The 20,710-nt window shown below is 39.9% G+C and overlaps 1 protein-coding gene across 1 annotated transcript in view; it reads left to right on the top strand.

The window, feature by feature from the left end:
• The window catches only part of SLC26A7 (solute carrier family 26 member 7), a 115,933-nt gene that overhangs the window by 14,624 nt on the left and 80,599 nt on the right, over positions 1 to 20,710 (top strand). The window contains exons 2-3 of the mRNA XM_047089005.1: positions 11,797 to 11,907; positions 13,427 to 13,599. Of these exons, the coding sequence (XP_046944961.1) occupies positions 11,797 to 11,907; positions 13,427 to 13,599 (284 nt within the window). The remainder of the gene's footprint in view (positions 1 to 11,796; positions 11,908 to 13,426; positions 13,600 to 20,710) is intronic.

The following is a 20,710-nucleotide window of genomic DNA, read 5'->3' as shown; positions in this document are numbered from 1 at the left end:
TGTATGTATGAAACATAGAGTTCCCAGGACATGAAGAATAAACCAAAAATGTGAAACTTTATGAGAGCCCTGGAAAATATTTTTAGTAATAAACTCAGGTATACCACAACAAAGTGCTTTGCAACTCTTCAGGAATGCAGGCAACTTGCTGATCAAAAAAAAAAATGCTATCTATCCTCAACTTCTACTTCAATTAATTCTTGCCTTCCAGTAAAACTTTTTGTGATTTTGGCTCCCATATTTCTCTATCTTCTCTGAACTTTGACCACACTGATCATTGTATAAACTGCACATATAATTGTTCAATTGTTTCAGGCAAGGGCCTTATAATTCATATCTCATGTCCCTTTACATGTCTAATGGAATTGACGGTGGATTTGGGTACACAGTAAAAGGTTACAAGTACTTATAGAGTAACTGTCAGAAAGACCCCAGTTTTGAATTTCAGCTACATCACTTGGGCAACTTCTTTCGCTGCTCTAAGATGAAGTCTTCCTAGGTGTAGAATAGGAATAATAACACCTAGTAGATAGACTTACTTTGGGGGTTAAATGAGAGAAAATCAAGTGCTCAGGACAGAATCTAGCACAAAAGAGGTGTTCAATAAATGCTGTTATTTCAATGCTATAATTGCTATTTTCTATTTCCCATGAGAATGTAAACTCCAGAAAGGTGGGGTTTTTTATCTGGGTTGTTCATTGATGTATCTCAGGTGGCTGGCACATAGTAGGTGTCTCATTGTAGGCAGATGCTTTTCTACATCTCATTTTAGCTCTGCTACTTGAGGGTAAAAGGAAGGTAAGAAGATGGAAAATATCAGTTTTGCCTGAAATCTCCCAGAACAATTAAGCTAGAGGAATTCTAGGCATCTTACAAAATGTTAAAGGTGCCCTCCCAAATTTGCCAAGAGGGTGCTTCAAATCTTACTTCTAGATGTTACTGGTGTCAGTTGCTAGACAGATATCATTTAACATCTGCAGGTACTCTGTGCATGGGTGTGCTAAGATTCTCTCTCTCCCACTTACCTTTCCTCCCCCCCCCCCCCCACCTGGTTAGAAGACAGAAATAGAAGTGAAAACAGACAAATCCAAAAGGGAATGGGAAGAGATGCCAAATAGCTGAGTTGTCATTTTAGGCTCATTGTATCATTCTCTTTGGGTCTCAATGCCTGTGAGCCAGCACGTCTGTGCAAAACTGGGTAGAAGAACATTTCAATGAGTATTTGTATCCTATGGGTTCATGATCACTCTGCTTTCGCTTGTTGTGTATAAACTGGGGGTATTTCTGGAAGACGGCACTGTGCAGACAGCAGACAGGAGGATCATCATTATTGCTTTGGTACGATTTATGTGGCCAAGCCGCCTGCGTCTCTGAGGCTGCAGTACGTGAGAAGGGAGTGCCAGCCTGGACCGCGGCTGTCAGCGCTGGTCTGCACAGACAAGGGCTCCTCAGTTTTGTCTGGAGTCGGAGATTAGCGACGGGTGCCTTTCCTCTGCTCAGCATTTCCTCATTTTCACGTGGGCCCTACTGTTTGCTCTTAACACACTTAGCCACTTGAAACTGGTGAGCTAATGAATCCTTTCCGGAAGTAGCTGGATGATCTTTAAGTAGTGAATTAACCCTCTCAGAGCAGGGTGGCTGCGCCTAATCCATTTTTGAAGTGACTGAGGCCATCACAACCTGAAAAGTGTTGCAATCTTACGTGCATGGTCTGATGTTTACTTACATAATTATGTCACTAAAGCTAAGGGATTACTTTTTTTTTTTTACTCTGAAAATTACAATTTTGAATACAGTTAGGTAACAACTCTTGTATTACAAATATTAAAAGATGGGGGCACCCGGGTGGCTCAGTCGGTTGAGCGTCCGGCTTCGGCTCAGGTCATGATCTCACGGTTTGTGAGTTCGAGCCCCACGTCAGGCTCTGTGCTGACAGCCTGGAGCCTGTTTCGGATTCTGTGTCTCCCTCTCTCTCTGCTCCTCCCCTGCTCCTGCTCTCTTTCTCTCTCTCTCAAAAATAAATAAACATAAAAAAAATGTTTTAAAATATTAGAAGATGGAAGTGACCTGGAGAAAGTCCTTCAGATTGACCTGCTTCAAGACCGAGAAACCAGGGATCTACTGTTTCAGTCTCCTTCTCTTCCTAATTAGTGGGTCTCACACTCCAAAGTAAATACAGTAAGAAGAAACAAAGAAAAGACATGTGTCATGTATATTTGAGTTTATACTTGCACACTTGCCTCTGGTTCCTGGGATCCCTGATCGCCACATGAAATCAGGCCCTTTCTTTATCATCTCTCCTCTCCCTTCCCTTCCTCTAGTCCAGCCGTGTGTCTCCTCCTCCCTGGCTGGTACTTCCAGTGATAGATAGCTTTGCAGCCAGCCTTTACAGGGCATTCTTAGGAACTCCGCTTCCGTAGGGAATAAAATCCACCCTTTCAAAATGTTTGCAAGGTACTCTCTCAGCCTGTTTGCCTTTTTCTTTTTTTACGGTTTTATTTTATTTTGTTTTTTTTTTTCTTACTGTTTGTTTATTTTGAGAGAGAGCGTGGGGGAGGGGCAGAGAGAGAATCCCAAACAGGCTCCACACTATCAGCGCAGAGGCTGATCCGGGGCTTGATCGTCTTGACCCTGAGATCATGACCGGAGCTGAGATCAAGAGTCAGATGCTTAACCGACTGAGCCACTGAGGGACCCCAAACTGTTTGCCTTTCTTAAAAGCCGGCTCCCTCACTCAAGGGCATTATCCCCCAGACGCCCCTCTCCAGTGAAGGCTAATCATGCTCCCGTTACCCTTGGTAATTTCACATACAAAGCACATTATACTTGTATTTACATGCTTAGTAGCCACCCTGTTCAATACTGCATCTCCATTTGCTTGTGCCTCTTCCAAGGTCAGTTGTCTTCATATGGTCATGTATTTTTGTAAAAATTCCACAGCGAGATATTTTACCAGAAGTTGATTAAGAATACTGCCTCTTCCCTACTCAGCTTCCCTTGGGTCACGCCTCTTATGTCTGGTGGCATTGGAGTGGCTGCAGATATTTTTGGGATCCGGCTAAAAGGAAGTTGCCACAAACGGCTGGCACTGACAGAGATCAAATAAAACTCATCGGACAGCAGCGTAACAAGGGAATTTTCAAGAAACTGGTTAATTAGTGTTGGCAATTCTCAAATAATATTTAAGTTTCTGCATGAGAAAACTTGAAATGCCCTGAAATCTTACAGCTATCAAGAACCTCAAAAGAGTCTTTAGGTTGAATTACACGTAATATTAGTAACTAGTCATAAAGCTAAAATAAAAATTTCTAATCTACCAGTAATAAAAAAACAAACTTAAATACACACTGATATTTTAGTCTGCTTCCCCAGAAATTGGAACCTGAGTCAGAGGGCTTCTGTGCAACTTTATAATTAGGGAATGCAAGCCTGGAGGGCCGGAATAAAGGACTCTGAGGATGCCTGGTAGGGGGCTGGTTACCTCCAAGGTGGCAGGCACATGGCTCTATCATGGGGGCCATGGCCCCAAGAAGGTATCAACTGAACCTCCAGGCCATCTTTCAGTGGGGAGAAACAAGGAGACGTGTATTCACTAGTTTACTTTGTCATTGGTCAGAGGCGCACCCCTTGGGTACGCCTCTGAGCTGACACGCGGGAGTCTGGGCATTCACAGAATCCCAGAGCAGGTGTCGACAGAGAAATGCTAGGGTAAGAAAAAGAGAAGCTGTCAGATTGCACTGCATGAAGTCAGACAGCTCCTGCAGGGCTACGAGAGACGGGCGAGGCCAAGAGCACTTGACATGATATATGAGAAATGTGTGATGTGCAAGAGGAGAGCCAAATTTATCTTTCCGTTGTCTCATAGAAAATGTTACAAAAACTATTTTCAGGTGAAGAAGTGTTCAGAGCATATACAGCCTGCAATTATAAAGGGAAAAAGAAGTGTAGAGTTATATCAGGAAGTTAATAAAAATGGTGTATTATTTTTTGTGGGTATTTGATCGTGGAGTTTGTCAGATTTTTATAATTTAGCATGATTTCTCAGTGTAAATAAATATTCACCTTTGTAACTAATGTTATGCTACTTCTCAGTTTTTTTTTAATTCACTTTGTTAATTTAATTTAATTTAATTCACTTTTTAAGTATTCTTTCTAGGAAGCCTGTCAAAATGTGTAAGATCTAGGGCTCATAAAACCTGACTGCCCAAGTGCTCATATGTGTCCTATCTTAAAACTAATAAGAAAATAAACGAACTCCACTTTCTTTGACCCCCATGTCTCCATCTGGTACCAAGCCTTCTTCTCTTCTCTTCATTAATAAGGATTTTCAGGGTTTCGTTCGTGTTTCCTGCCCCTTCTCCCTGCACTCGCGTCCATTCCTTAACCCGCCCACGCTTGGTTCCTACACCCTCTTTTCCCCAGGACCTGCTCAGTCTGAGGTCACCACTGGCCCTTCTGTTATCCAATTCAAAGGACATTTTTGTTCTTTGTCATGTGTACTGTTTCTGTGGAATTGCCGCAGACTTTGGCCTTGACTTCTTTATGCCTTTTTTCCTAATTCTCTTCCCATGCATCTGGCAATTCCTTCGCTTTTCCAATTTTGGCGTTGACCAGGCCTTCAGGCTTCTCACGTTTACCTGTCCAGTCTCTTTGGGCCTAAAGCAGGATGTTCGCTGTCTTTTATGAGGTTCCTGTCATGTCCACTCATATCCAGTCAGTCGCCTTTGACCCTGTGACATGTTCTGGGAAGAAAGTGTTCTGTGCTAACGCCATAGGCCAGGGAACTGATTTGTTTTGTTAACTGTGTGTGTAATGGCTATTTATATGTGGTGGAACCACATTTTCTTTGCTTACTGCTACTATTTGGATATCGGCAGTAGTTTTCTAACTGTTCCTTCCACCCATCTTGTGTGTCTTCCACATAACTGCTGGACTAATTTGCTGAAGAAGCACCTGGGTGGCTCAGTCAGTCAACTGTAAGACTTCTGCTCAGGTCATGATCTCATGGTTCATGGGTTTGAGCCCCACGTCGGGCTGTGTGCTGACAGCTCAGAGCCTGGAGCCTGCTTCAGATTCTGTGTCTCTGTCTCTCTGTCCCTCACCTGCTTGCGCTCTGTCTCTCTCTCAAAAATAAACGTACATTAAAAAAATGTAAAAATCAAACCTCGTCACCTTGCTTCCATTAGAAAAAGAATCTAATGACTTCTATAACATTCAGGATAACGTTCAGATTGCTTTTAGAAGTCTCTATCAAAAATGTATAAGTTGGATAGGTTTATGAACAACATACAGGGTGAAAAAAGTTTCAAAAATGTGTAAAAAGATGTGGAATCTCCTGGGATTTTTGCATAAAGTATTACATAAAAAATACAAGCCTACAACTTGTTTGTCCTATCTAACAGTATATAATCAACATGTCTCCAGATTAGTGGATATGGATCTAATTCATTCTTTTTAAGAGCTGTGTAATATGCCATAGTACTGTTATACTAAAATTCATCTAATCGTCTCTATATTGATGACTATTCAGGTCATTTCCTTGTTTAGTTACTACCTAAGTTATTTTAATACAAAGAATTAGGTATATATTCTTAGGTAATTATGTATTCATTAACAATTCTAATAAAAGTGAAATGGATTTTCATTAAGCATGAAGGTATCCCATGTCCTTCTCTACACTAGATGCTTTGGGGAAGGAATGCAAATCTCCAGTTGGCCGGGCTGAGCCATGTGTCCCCACCTAGAGCCTGGGGTAGGAGGCAACTCCCCTTTTCTCAGCCCATGATCTTTGGATGGAAGGAGGGACTTCCCGAAGGAAATTGGTGTCCTGCTACCAACAGAAGGGAAAATGGAGATGGGTGGCTAAAAACAGCAAATGTTGTACCACGGAAGCCAATGACCTATTCAACCAGAGTGCAGGTGGTAACATTATCCCCATGATATAGACAGGAATTTCATCCTATGGGAGTAGAGGAGGAACAAAAATATGGAGGCTTTGCAGTGTTCCATAGGCCCCTCCTTATCAGTGAAATCTGACTGGGGACATTATTAGATTTATAAATCTGACTGGGGAATTCAACTGGCTTGAAGCTGTGGTGGTTGGTGGCTTTGGTCAGCTTGGGGCCTGTGTCCATTCGTTTGCTCTATGAATGAAGGTTATGTGCCCTATCTAAAATTGAGAAGCACATATTCTCAGCAGTATGTAGGAGTCACAGAAAGTAATCAACTTAGATTTTGAAGGACCCAGAGGTTTTCCCTGCTAGAATCCATGGATGGAGTGAGGGCATGTCTAGGCTTTGCTTCTCTTGAGGGCCTAAATGTTGGTGGTGTGTGTGACATACGAAATTCCCTTTGTTCAGCCGGCCAGTAACCCACTCCCACACTGTGTGGGAGTCCTGACTTTGCGTGTGTGTGTGTGTGTGTGTGTGTGTCCACATATTTTAAATTAGTTTTCATTATTAGATTTGTAAATGTACCAATTCTGCTTTTACTCCTGGGGCAAATGATTCATCATTTGAAGAGGAAATACAACGTGTAGCTAATAGGCCATTTGTAGTGACTCAATATTCTTATCTTCCCACTGCTCCAATGTTTTGATTCCAGATATTTCTACCACCTTAGAAAATAGGAGATCATTTTAAAAATAGAGAAAGAGGAAAGGAGAAGTTTGGGAGAAGGAAGGGAGGGAGGAAGACAGGGAGAACGGAACTGCAAGCCACCTTATATCATTAGGCAGCGATTTCTCCTTTTTAACTGTTAACCTGTAAAAGTACTTCAGGTTCATCTTACTTTCCATTTCCTTTGTTCTATAAGCTGCCCTTTCATTTTCATTAAAAAGGCTCCTCATAAGAACCTTAAGTCAGTGGTTAAGGAATGCGGCACAGGATTGAATCTTTCATTTCCTTTCTTTGAGCCTTATTGTGAGTACTTTCTCTAAATTCTGAACACTTTCTCTGACTCTCACGGAACTATTGATACTTAGTCCTTACTCCTTGGAATGAGAACTTTAAGTGCTTCTATCTTTAGCCATTCTGGGCTCAGAATAAGTTCTGAAATGAACACAAAAATACTTCTGATGCTCCATATTCATGACATCTTCCACTCCCACCCCCTAGGCATTTATAAGAAATAATTAAGCTTTTGTTATTGGCTTTTGCTCCTATGAAGTATCTTTACTGAGGGGGTGTTACTTGGGTAATGCTATAATTTATTAAGTGATGTGACTTATTAGGATAAGAAGCTCAGCTTTGCTTTTAAAATAAATATCTCAAATTCTAGAGTTCCTCCTTCAACCATACCTAAATGCAGTAATTCGTCTGTGGGCCCAGCATGGAGAACTGAAAAGTGATGTTTGATTTCTCCTTGGCAACTTGAAACAAATTGAATACAGTGCTTTAACATGATTTTGAGACATGAATATTTTCGAGACTGAACAAACTAAAAGCTTCCATTTTTGCAGAAGATAAGGAAATCTTTCTATGCTTTTCTGGGAAGCAGTTCCTCAGACACAGGTCACAGATAAGGTGGGTTGATCATCCATCTGGGGGCACCTTTATCTCATTTGCATTTAGTGCTGAGTGATCCTGCAGAGGCCTCAGTTAGATGAAGCCTGGGAGGAGCCTTTGGAGTCTTTGCATGAGCCCATCAGCCTGGGTTCACCCTTGATATTTTTGTAAATATTTTCTTTCTGATATACTGGAAATTGGAGAGATTAATGAGACAATTAAATTGTATTACTTCATATAAAAACTCAATTCAGGGGCACCAGGGTGGCTCAGTCGGTTGGGCGACCGACTTTGGCTTAGGTCATGATCTCATAGTTGGTGAGCTGGAGCCCTGTGTCGGGCTCTGAGCTGACAGCCTGCTTCGGATTCTGTGTCTCCCTCTCTGTCTTCTCCCCTGCTCACACTCTGTCTCTCTCTCAAAAATAAATAAAGATTAAAAAAAAATTTAAAAAAAACTTTTCTAAAAAAAGTTTTAAAAACCCCAGTTCTAAGGGGAGTAAAACCAATGATTCTGAGTCCTAGCTGCCTGACCTTAGAATAAACAGGTGAGGTCACTGAGCCAACAAAACATAGTCTCCAGCAGTGGCTCTCCACGTGTAACCCCAATACCCAATCCCCAACTTCCGACACGTTATTTACTTACTAGACACGATCTTTTGCAGTGTCAGGTTTCTTTGATTTTCTGAATAATTGCTATCACGTAAATGCAGATAAGACTAGGCTGAAACAGAAAACAAAATCTGTGTCTTAAAGTATAAAACAGTTCTGTGATAAACAGTTCTCTTTCTCACCGGTAGTGACCGAGTGGCTTTCTAGGCATCTCAGCAGAGAAGTTGTCTTAGGAGCAGAGGTAGAGACTGAGTTACCTATCTGCTTTGGTTCTTCGTCTCCCCCTCCCCCCCCCCCGTCGACCCCCCCCCCTCCCCAGGGGGGTCAGGCACTGTGTTTAGGGAAGCCATTCACAGGGCCCTACAGCCTGCCTGGGTTGGAGCCGCAAGGGACTGGTCGGCAATGTTTGACTTTGTGCTCAGGGGCCCTTGAAATTTTGGTAGTGTTTGCAAGTCCTGAAACTACTGATGATATTGACGTGGGAATATGGAGTCTATCCTATTCCTGTACTGTAGTAGCCATCACTACACCTACAAAACATGTTTTCTTAAAAACTGCGCCTTTCAAAGCCTTCAGAAAGTGACCAATATATGATTTTTGATCTTTAAAAATAATCGGCCCTCTAAAGACCTTAAGGTTTCAGCTCCCTCCTCCAATGTCTCTCTCTCTCTCTCTGTCTCTCTCTGTCTCTCTCTCTCTCTCTCCCCCTCTCCCTCTCTCTCTCCCTTTCCCCTTTGCTCTCTGTTTCCTCCATATCCCCTTTTGGGCACCCTGTGGCCTAATACTTTGTTTTTATTTCTTGATCCTTCTTTTTGTTGTCTTGCTTCTCCTCCAATCTCAACTAGATTGGGTAATACAAATATTTATTAGCATTTGAAGTTTTTCCTCCCGAAATTGGAGAGTTAGAGGGCTGTAATTCTGCTCTTAATTTATCGAATACCCTGTTTTAGAAACATGGAGAAGAGTGTAGATAATGTGGCTAATTTGTAAGTGACTCAAGCCAGTTAATACTTTCACCTTTTTTGGAGTATTTAACATATTTTAGCTGGGTTAGTGTGTTGTGTATGAAAATATGTATGTGGCTTATGTTGTGATCCAGAACAATAAATGAATCAGAATAAGAAAATTTTATCCAGCCCCCTGTGCTTTTGGAGGTATGTGTGGGAGGATGGCTTGGGTTTTATGGTTCTTATTTGTGGAAGGAGTATTTGAAGTTTTAAAGCACTGTTTATCTACATTCGTCCATTCCTCTTTTATTTGGGCCATTGTTCACTGCCTTCTTAGCAGAGAAGCAGATTCTGGCTGAGGGTGAAAGGCGCTGTTGCTTAAAGGGAAAGCTCAGTGTCAGTATCCGATGAAATGAAGGAAATGTCTACAGGATCTCTGGTCTTTGAACTTGTTTTTGTAGAATCTACTGAAGTGATTGTTTTGCACATATGGGTTTAGAGATCTCTTAAAGATTTGGGTTAAACATGTTTTACACGATGGTGCCCATTTTAATTTGGTAAGAATATAAGATCCAGAGAAATTCTGTTTTTGAACTGATTTTGCTATATATAGATTTGGGGGATGGAGATAGAGACAGACAGAAGGAGAGAGAGGCAGAGGAAAAGAGAGGGAGGGAGGGAGGGCAAGAAAGACAGAAAGATATAAAACAATAAAACAAACAGATAAAGAGGTAGCTATTGACAAGGCAAGAGGCAGGATCCCACTGCTTCTAGCTTGGTCTCTACATTTGCTGCCGCAGGTAGGATAAAAATGTGGTCAAATAGGCCAACTCCTATCTTGCTGAGATTTACCACATTTATCAAAATTTAGCATGCATATGATTTACTCCAAGATGCTTTTGTTAAAGATGCTGCATGCAATTTCCCTTTGCCCCCATCATTGATTTTTTTTTAAATTTTTTTTTCAATGTTTTTATTTATTTTTGGGACAGAGAGAGACAGAGCATGAACGGGGGAGGGGCAGAGAGAGAGGGAGACACAGAATGGGAAACAGGCTCCAGGCTCTGAGCCATCAGCCCAGAGCCCGATGCGGGGCTCGAACTCACGGACCGCGAGATCGTGACCTGGCTGAAGTCGGACGCTTAACCGACTGCGCCACCCAGGCGCCCCTCCCCCATCATTGATTTAGTAGATCTGGGGGATCTTCCGAAATGTGGGTCACGTTATTTCTTACCTGGAAACACTCAGCATTCTGTCTCTTGATTGGTAATTTTTTTTCAGGTAACTCATTCTGAAAATGAATGAAAAAAGTTATTTTCTAGCTTTCTGCGTGGCTGATGCAATGTACGCTTTTTACAAAGTTGCATAAGGTATAAATGCCAGGAGGGGCTTGTTGGTGGGGCAGGGAAGACTTAACACCATCCTTCCCAATAACCAGTGTGCTGTGCTGCCTCTCACCCTGTATGCATGAAATTCTAGAACAGCCTCTGCCACTGACCCTTCTATAATCACTTTTTATTTTCATCAGACATTTAAGAAGACGTTGTGTGTAAATAGCAATCCAGATGAGTTTTTAAAAATAAATCAGGGACTGGTCATTGGTAGCCTTTTATGTATTTTAATTGAAGGTAAGATGTCTTGTAGGGTTTGAAAAAATATATGATGTGTAACTAGAGTTTACATATTTAAAAAGAAATTAAGCCTAATTTTAAAAGAGTAAAAGTTAAACAGTAAAAAGTATGATCTTGGAACCATATTGTTGGGCTCCATAGTGTGAATAATGAATTAACCTCATATTTGGGTAATCTGTATTCTAACACCACTCCCTTCCTCAAGTCTCTTTGTACCTTATTTATAGAGTGCATTATGCTTAATCAAATGCCTATCAGCAAGTTGTGTAGACTTGAATGGAAATGTCAGAACCTAGCTTAACTAGCCATTTAATGCCAAGGACCAGCCACAAGCAAGATCAATTTAATGAGCTCACACTCACATATATTTCGGTCACGTTTAAACCACTTCTGGTCATTTAGACATATCTGAGAAAGTTTTCTATGTGTATGTAACGTACACACTACGTAGGCAGTAGTGTCTATGAGGAATAAAAATGAACAGCTATGAGTTACTTCTTAGTATTTAAGTAAAAAGTTGTTTTTCACTCTAAGAAACTATATCTGAAATGGGCTGGGGTCCAGGATGGGAAAAGCACAGACTCACACACTGCCCTTCCCCTGTGATACACAAGGTGAGGCCGGCCAGGAAGCCGCCAGCCAGGCCCCCTTGAATGCGTGTCCTTCTTGTCCCAGCCTTCCTGACCTTTTCATCTGTCATTGGTAATACTACCAGTCTTACCTATCCTGCAGATGCTATTGTGCCAATAAAATAATACCAAAAGTATAGAAATGGTCCTTGAAGTGTGTGTGGAGATATTTTGCTTGTGATGTTATCACTTTTACCCGGAAGACTCTGAACCAACGTTTCCTTATAGACGCCTCTGTAATCAAGGGGAAAAGTAGTGGTCCAAAAGTGAGAGCTTTTGGAATTGAAATTTAAATATAAAGTAAATAAGGGAGTGGTCTGTAATTGAGGATCGTAATGTAGTCTCTCGTTGAGCAAGTAGAATAATTAAATCATAGTCCCTTTTGTCATTAAATAAACCGATATCCCTTCTACTTTGTAGTGGACTGTATCTTGGGGTTATAAGGTGATCCTAACTACCTGGGTCTGCTTGACAGGGTTGGCCTTTGCTATTCTCTCATCTGTGCACCCCGTGTTCGGTTTATATGGGTCTCTGTTTCCTGCCATCATTTACGCCATATTTGGAATGGGACGTCATGTTGCCACAGGTAATAATTTCTGTCTATGTTTATGCTTCTCATGTTACTAATGAAAGCGACCCAGAAGTGCTCATTAGTTACTGATTACATTTCAAAGCAATTCTAACTTTACTTCTGACGACCTCAGCAAATATTAGGACAAGACATTTATCTCTTTGTGCCTCAGATACTCGACCCATACTGTAATATATTACTATATTATTATGTAATCAAGCTTATTTTAAAGATTCTTTGCATTTTTAGGTTGTAAAAAGGTCATAAGAGAAGGCCGTATATTTTGAATTTACAGTGAATTAAGAGAAATTATACACTTTGAGGGAAAGAAAATACTGTATAGAATTTAGTTACTCAAATTTTGAAAAATATTTTTTTGTGAAATCGATATTTGGACTGAAGGATCTTTTAGGTTTCTTCTCAGTTAGATTCTATAATGCCCTTTAATTAGTATATCTATTACCTTGCCTATCTCTGCATTACTAAATAAAAGGTGAAATACCACAAATAGTCATAATAGAGCCAGCTGGTTAAAAACCTGGGTTTTAAAGTTAGATGGTCCTGGGTGTATGTCTCATTTGTTGTTTACTATCTGTATGACCTTGGACAGCATTTTAAAGGCCTGTTTTCTGCTTTCTGGATAGTGAAATAAAAAAAAATCATATGACTGTAGTGAGAGTTGGATGAGATAGTTGATGTACAGTGTCTAACTTAGTACTTTCTAGAAAAGATTTAATCAGTTATTATTATTACAAAAATGATACCTTAGTCTTAAATATTAAATTAAAAATAATAAATCTGCTTTTAACTATAAATATCCATAGAGGCATTTCTATGTATTTTGTACCCTTAAGATCTCAGCCTCTAAGTATGTGTCTATTTCTTCAGTGGTCAGTTTGTGTTATTGATTGTGTTGGTTTCCTATTTCTGATGTAACAAATTACCATGAGCTCAGTGGCTTGACACGAGATAAGTTTATTATCTTACAGTTTTAGAAGTCAGAAGTGTGAAATGAGTTGTACTGGTTTAAAATTGAAGTGAATGAGCTTGTAGTTAGCTACTGAGCCTACTGAGGTTTTCATATTTATCATCTCACTTATACTTCCCCCAAGCCCTGAACTGTAGATATTATCGATAGGCTTTATGGATGAGGTAATGCAGACTCAGAGTAAGGTGCTTTAAGTCACATTATTGATAAATAGAGGACTGACATTCAAGTCCAGGCCATGATCTTAATCCCTGCCCTGAGGACATTCTCCATGCTCAGAGAGGTGGGAAATTGTAAGGCCTGGGAGGGAAGAGCAAGGAGATTGGTGTGGCTGTGTGTTGAAGGAAAATGTGTTTACGTAGGAAAGTTTGTTTGTTCTGTGGAGAGAAGGGTGGATGAGTGGGGTGCTGAGAAGAGTGTTTCCGATAAATCTATCTGGTTTTACACCCAGCAGATGGATTCAGCTTTAATGGTGGAATCCAACCATTGTTATCGAGTCCGTTACTAACAGAAGATTCCCCCACCCCCACCATCACTCCCTTTTAGGCACCTTCGCCTTGACATCCTTAATATCAGCCAATGCAGTGGAACGGCTTGTCCCTCTGAGCAGCCAGAACCTCACCACGCAGAGTAACACAAGCATAGTGGGTTTATCTGACTTTGAGATGCAAAGGATTGGTGTTGCTGCAGCCGTTTCCTTCTTGGGAGGTGTGATTCAGGTAAGTGGTGCTGCGACTTGGCAATGAAGAAAGGGAGACAGTGGAAGGACAGGCAGTTGGTGGTTTATTTTTATTCGTGTTCATGTCTTTGTCTCTTGAGATGGATGCAGCCCAGATGTGTTTTATCTTTATGGGAATACTGTCTACTATAAGGGTAGTTACTCTGTAAGTGCTAGTTGAATAAATGAATCAGAATCAAGAAATCGAAGTTCCAGGGAAGTAATTGTTGACTTTTCAAAAACAAGATTTCTGAAGAATGTTTTACAAAGTGGAATAGGCTTCCTTATAAGGCAGTGAGGCAATCCTTGTGTTCATACAGTGACTGGATCATCACTGCAAAATAAGGTAGAAGTTCCTGCAGTGGGAAGAGACATGACTAGATTTCTAGGGTCCTTCCCGATTTTCAGATTTTATGATGTTACCGCCTATAGCGGTAACAAGTGGTGTTTCATTGGTGCCACACACCGGCTGGTGTGAAGTCTTTCGACTCACACTGGCACCAGCCATTGCCCCTTTCAACCTCAGGCATCTATTTGGTTGCCAGGCCTGCTCTAGCCTGTCTATTCCTTCAAAATATCAGACTATGTATTTGCTGTCTCCAATCAGTTGTCAGAATTAGATAATTCAGAAGTGAATATAAAATAAATGTGGGGGCAGGGACTGACTACTAGACATTGAATTTGTCTGACAGCCATTTTGGCTTTTTCCTCTGCTTTCTCTTGAGTTACATGTACATAAACTTCCCAGGTGGCTGTTTTCTGGGTGGGCAGAGGCTCACTGTTACATTACACTGTAACATTATTTACAAGGTCAAAGATGGTATAAAGGTCAAGAAGGGAAAAAAGGGTAGTTGATGACTGCCTGGAATTGGAGGTTTAGAAGAAAAGATGTGATCTCGAGGGAAGGAAACACATTGTTAGAGTTATGTTGCCTTCTAGCTCTGTAAAAAGCGTGGGAGAACTGAAGATGTAAGACCAATACTAACTCCACTCTTCCTAGGTCTTTAGTGAATAGATCATCTGAGCAGCAGTTTTGCCTAGGAAACTACCAGACTGGAAGGCCAGTAGGTATCTTTTATGGCCATAGCGGTGCTTTCATGAAATACAAACTGGTTGAGCATCCTGTGACCTTCATTATATTTTTTTAAACATGGATGATGTCCATGTATTCTGACACTTGCACAGGCAGGCTCAGTGGCCTCTTCTGCCTTGATGGGCCACTGTGAGGCTTCTAATGGACATGTCATCTGTGTCCACCTCAGAAATAATGAGCCATGTGAACTGATGATTCAGAAATTGATATGTTGCCATAGATTTGGTATAGGTCTTCCTTGATTTCTGTTCATTTAAAATAAAATAAAAATCTCTGTATTAGCACAGCAAAGATAATACCACTACTCCTTCTGGTCCCATTATTTTCCATCCATGGCTTTCTTTGAGTTTATGGTTTTTACTAGGTTTGGACTTCCTCTTATTCTATTAAGCACAGAACAGGTAGTTTTAGGTGTATATTATTGCCATTTTTAAAAATCCAAGAGAGTAAATAATTAACAATAAAACCCAGTAGCCTTCTGGTTAGTCTCATTTTAACCATTTTCCATAGTTTAAAAAACAATCATCAGGTATTTTGTTATTATCTAGCATATTTGGATTAAGAATTCAAATGATAATAAAATATAAAAGTAAAAGCCAGGATTCAAACAACATAAAAAATTAATGTTTCATTTCTCGGAAAGAAACTCCCTAGAATCACAAGAGTAAAACAGGATATTATTAAAGATAATAAAAATAATTTGGTTTTCATGGACTTTTATTACATGTAAAATCTGGTCCAGAGAGTTGCATGTTTTGTCTTATAACTTCATCAAACATCTGCTTTCCTTTGTCTTTAGCTCTGATCCTGGATATGTGACCCACGTTTTAGCCAATTTTTGAACAGATGGCTGGACTTTATTTGACCTCCAAACTCATCTGTCCATTGTCAACCAGAACCGTAGGATCTGTTTGGGTCTGCTGGATCCAGCTTTTCGGTCATTTTTCCTTTCCTCCTTCGGATTTGAAATCTACTGAATAGGAGGGCAGTACCAAGGTGTCCAGCTTCTACAAACACAGATGGTGTTTGTTTACCTTGTCTTACTTATTTTTAATTCCAGCTGATGGAACTAGTTAGGTGAATAAAATTATATCGTTAAGGTGCTTGAAACCGTCACATCCGATGTGGTTCACAGATTGTGTATCAGTTGGAAATGCTCTCAGCTGTAAGTAAGCGATGACCCTACCACCAGAGCTTACACTATGTAGACATTTATTGCATTTTGTGTTACAAGAGGTCATGGAAACAGGTTCTTCAATGTCTGGCAACCCATTCAATTGATGAACTGGTCTGCTTTTTTGTTTTTTTGTGTTTTGGTTTTTGTTTTTTAATTAGATAGTAAGGTCTCTGTGACTTAGTGCTTTTCGTTTTTTTTCTGGTAGTTCACCAATAACGTTCCCCCCTAAGTTGTTGCTTTTATTTATTTAACTTCGTCTCCCTTTCAACTGTCTCTCCATTTCTTTACTTGACTTACATTCCTCAATATTGTTTTAATGATGCTAGTATGTCTTTCTCTTTAATTTTAACATGTCTGATGTTATTTTTAGGAGAAACTATGGCATGAAACAATAAAGGAGTTAGAATTAAGTTGTATGTTTATAGCAAACGGTTTTCATACCATAAAATTTCAGATTTTATTTTGAGAATTGCTCTTTTTTGCCTTTCCTCCAACTTTCTGTACACCCATAATATTTTGGTTTGCTTTGTATATTAGATGTTATTTGGAACACAGTGTTTTTAAGATTAATTACAGTATCTACATCTGTTTTCCAGTCTTCATAGCACTTAGCATAGCACTCTGCACATGGTAGATTCTCAGAAAAGTTAGTGCATTAGAAAATGAACTATTAGTTCAGAATCTGAAAACCAAGAAATAGCAGGCATCATGCCAGGTAATAATTTTGTGATTTTAAGAGAATTGAGTCTGACATTTGGTGACTTTAGTTACTATAACACGAAGAGACTATGAAAAACGGTACATTCAGAGAACTGTCATTCTCCCCAACTCATCCCCATTCTCCCTCTGATTTCCACTCTATTTTAACCCATCTCCTATGGGTGACCTATCTCAGTCATTTCTGGTTTATACTTTTACAAAATGAATATTTTCTTATTTACTCTTCTTTCTTACATGAAAGATAATCTTTTGTATTTGACTTTTTTCACTTAACAGTAGCATATCCTGGAAATCATTCCATGTCAGCTCCTAGAAATGCCCCTCATACTTTTTATTGCTGCGTAGTCCTCAATTGTATGGCTATGCCACTGTTTATTCAACACATCCTCCTCTATTTGGGCATATGAATTGACTCCAATATTTTGCAGTTGTAAGCAATGATACTGTGAATGTGCATATGTATTTTCATAATGTTGGTAGTGTCTAAGGTGAATTCCTAGCATGGGATTCCTGTCTCAAAAGGTCAGTGTAGTTTTGTTAGATATTTTCAAATTCCCTGCCAAAAGGGTTGTAGCCATTTGCAGTCCGACAGAAATACACGAGAGCACCCTCTGCCTCACCAAGAGAATGTATTGTCAGACTTAAAATTTTTTTAATGTTTATTTTATTTATTTACTTTGAGAAAAAGAGAGAGTGTGCACACGTACACACACACACACACACACACACACACACACACACACACGAGTGGGGGAGAGACAGAGAAGGGGAGAGAGAATCCCAAGCCGGCCTGCACTGTCAGCATGGAGCCCACTGGGGTCTTGATCTCACGAAGCATGAGATTAAGATCTGAACAGAAATCAAGAATTCCACACTTAACTAACTAAGCCACCCAGACGCCCCTAGATTTAAAAATTTTAATCAATCAGATAAGTGAGAAATGTTATTCAAGTGTAATTTGCATTTCTTAAATTATGAGTGATGTCAAATTATAACATCTTCGCATATATGACTATTTTGCAACAGTTTTGTGGATTATGTGTTCATATATTTTTCTAATTTTTGTATTAGAGTTTTGTTCCCTTTTCCCTCAAATTTTAAGAGTTCTTTATATATATGGATATTAGCCCTTTACTGTGATATATGCTGCAAGTGTTTTAATCTAATTTGCAAGATTTTACCAGACAATTAAAAAAAATTTATATAGTCAGATTTATCAATCATATTTTTAATTGTCTCTGGACTTTGTCAATATTAGAAAGCTTTCCCATGGGGTGCCTGAGTGGCTCCGTTGGTGAAGCGTCTGACTCTTAGTTTTGGCTCAGATCATGATCTCACAGATTTGTGGGTTTGAACTCTAGACTGGCAGCGTGGAGCCTGCTTGGGATTCTCTCTTTCCTTCTCTTTTTGTCCCTCCCCATTTACACTCTCTCTCTCTCTCTTTCTCTCAAAATAAATAAACTTTGTTAAAAAAAAGAAAGCTTTCCCTTTACACTAAGTTTATAGAAGAATTCACCATATTCTTAAAATTTTAATTTATTAAGTTCTTTTTAAAAATTTTTTTAATGTTTATTTATTTTTGAGAGAGAGAGAGAGCGAGCAAGTGGGAGAGGGATAGAGAGGGAGACACAGAATCCGAGGCAGGCTCGCTCCAGGCTCTGAGCTGTCAACACAGAGCCTGTCGTGGGGCTAGAACTCATGACCTGAGCCTAAGTCAGACACTTAACCAACTGAGCCACCCAGGCACCCCTAAATTATTTTCTATTTGATTTTCTTTTGCATTTACTATCCTGGTCAGTGTGGAATTTATTCTTGTGTGTGGTGGGAGGTAAGATCTAATTGCATTCTTTTTCCAATGGCTGCCCAGTTGGGCCAGTGACGTTTATTAAAACGCTCACCTTTGCTACTGTAGTTTGTAATGCTACCTTTACCATTTCCATACTTACTTAGACCTACTCTTTTCTATCCTATCCTATCCTATCCTATCCTATCCTATCCTGTCCCGTCCTGTCTCGTCCCTTCCCATCCCGTCCCGTCCCATCCCATCCCATCCCATCCCGTCCCATCCCGTCCCGTCCTGTCCTATCCTATCCCATCCTATCCTGTCCTGTCCCATTCCATCCTATCCTATCCTGTCCTATCCTATGTCTGTATATATATATTCTTGAGGCAGTAGCACCTTGTTTTAATTATTAAGACATGTAATTCGGTTTGATCTGGTAGGACTAGTTCACCTTTGCAGTTTTTATGTCTTAGTATGTTTCTGGCTATTTCTGCAAGTTTGTTCTTTCTTCTGAACTTTAGCTTCAACTTGTCTAGCTCCATTTAAAAAAAAACTTGCTGATATTTTTATCAAGATGTGTTAAATTGACATCTTTATGACATTGAATTATCCTATCCAAGAACAGGGGCCTTTCTTTTTGTCGCAGTCTAATTTTGTCAGACTTGTTAGTCTTTCAGGAGTGTTTCCTCTTACAGGTTTTGTACATTTATTCCTGAGTATTTATTCTTAAGTATTTAATCATCTTTGTTACTATTATGCCTGGGGACTTCTCTACCATTATGTCTTCTACCTAGTTATTGTTTCTGTCTATAAAAGATATTGATATTTTTCCATTCATTTCTTTATTTAACAAATGTATGTTAAGATGCTTTCAGCTGCAGAAAATATAATATCCACACAAAAGTGTCTTAAAAGATGGATTTTAGTGTTTCATATAACAAGAATTCTGGTGGTAGCAAAATTTCTGGTTGGTTAATTCAGTACCTGTAATTTCATCAATAGCCTATGCGTTTTATATCTCCCTGCTATGCCATCCTCGGCCGGTTACTTTTCTTCCTAGGTGACCCCATGCCCCATAACTGCATGATTCAAGATGTTGCCATCGTGCCAGGCACATCTCCTCACATAATCACAGCAAGACTCAGAAAAATGGCAGTTTCTCCTTGTACATTTTTTTTTTTCAGGAAGGAAAACTTTCACTAGAAAGTTCCCATTCGACTTCTCATGCTTAAAAGTATCACATGCCCATTCTTTTTTTTTTTTTTTTTTTTAAATTTTTTATTTTTTCAACGTTTATTTATTTTTGGGACAGAGAGATACAGAGCATGAACGGGGGAGGGGCAGAGAGAGGGAGACACAGCATCGGAAACAGGCTCCAGGCTCTGAGCCATCAGCCCAGAGCCCGACGCGGGGCTCGAACTCACGGACCGCGAGATCGTGACCTGGCTGAAGTCGGACGCTTAACCGACTGCGCCACCCAGGCGCCCCCACATGCCCATTCTTAAATTAATTGCCAATGAGGTGGGGGTAATATTACCATGATTGCCTTAGACTAATTAAAATTCACCTCTGGGGATGGAAAGGCATTCCTTCCTTGAATACCTCACAAAAAGAAAAGTGAACAAAATTGGAATGTTAAAGAACATGATAGTTGCTAGAAAGATTAAAATCAGTGCCAGCCACAAAATAACTTATTGGGTCTCTACCCTAGCCAGATATCCCTTAGACATAGGGACTACAGGAGGGAGAGAATGGGCTGAGGTCACTTTTCATAGAAGATACAGTCTGGTGGGAAGAGGGGTAACTGAACATGTCATTATCAGGAAAGCATAAATTATTTTTGGATGAAGAAAGTGAATAAGCAAGCTCCAGTATTGTGTACATGTACATATGGAGTGCTTTGGTCTATTAATTATATATCCTGATACCTTATTGAGTTCTTACTGAGTTGTTGGTTTTATTTATTTATTTTTTTTTACTATTTAAATGAGTTTTAGGGGCATCTGGGTGGCTCAGTCGGTTAGGTGTCTGACTCTTGATTTCAGCTCAGGTCCTGATCTCACAGTTTGTGAGTTTGAGCCTCACGTAGGGCTCTTAGCTGACAGTGCAGAGCCTGCTTGGGATTCTCTCTCTGTCTCTCTCTCTCTCTCTCCATCCCTTCCTGCTCCTCCCCTTGTCTCTTTCTGTCTCTCAAAAAATAAACTGTAAAAAAGTTTAAATGAGTTTTATTATTCATTAATTTTCCAGTATTTTATAAAGATATTTTTACTTCCTTTTTTTTTACAAAATAATATAATTTGTGATTTACCTTGTTCAGTTTCATTAGATGATATCTGTTA

The sequence above is a fragment of the Lynx rufus genome, unplaced genomic scaffold, assembly GCF_022079265.1.
Source record: "Lynx rufus isolate CCGP_SWC_20201006 ecotype Redwood Valley unplaced genomic scaffold, mLynRuf1.p SCAF_26, whole genome shotgun sequence".
NCBI lineage: Eukaryota > Metazoa > Chordata > Mammalia > Carnivora > Felidae > Lynx > Lynx rufus.
The sequence above is the reverse complement of the archived record's forward strand: the minus strand, read 5'-3'. Positions and strand labels throughout refer to the sequence as shown.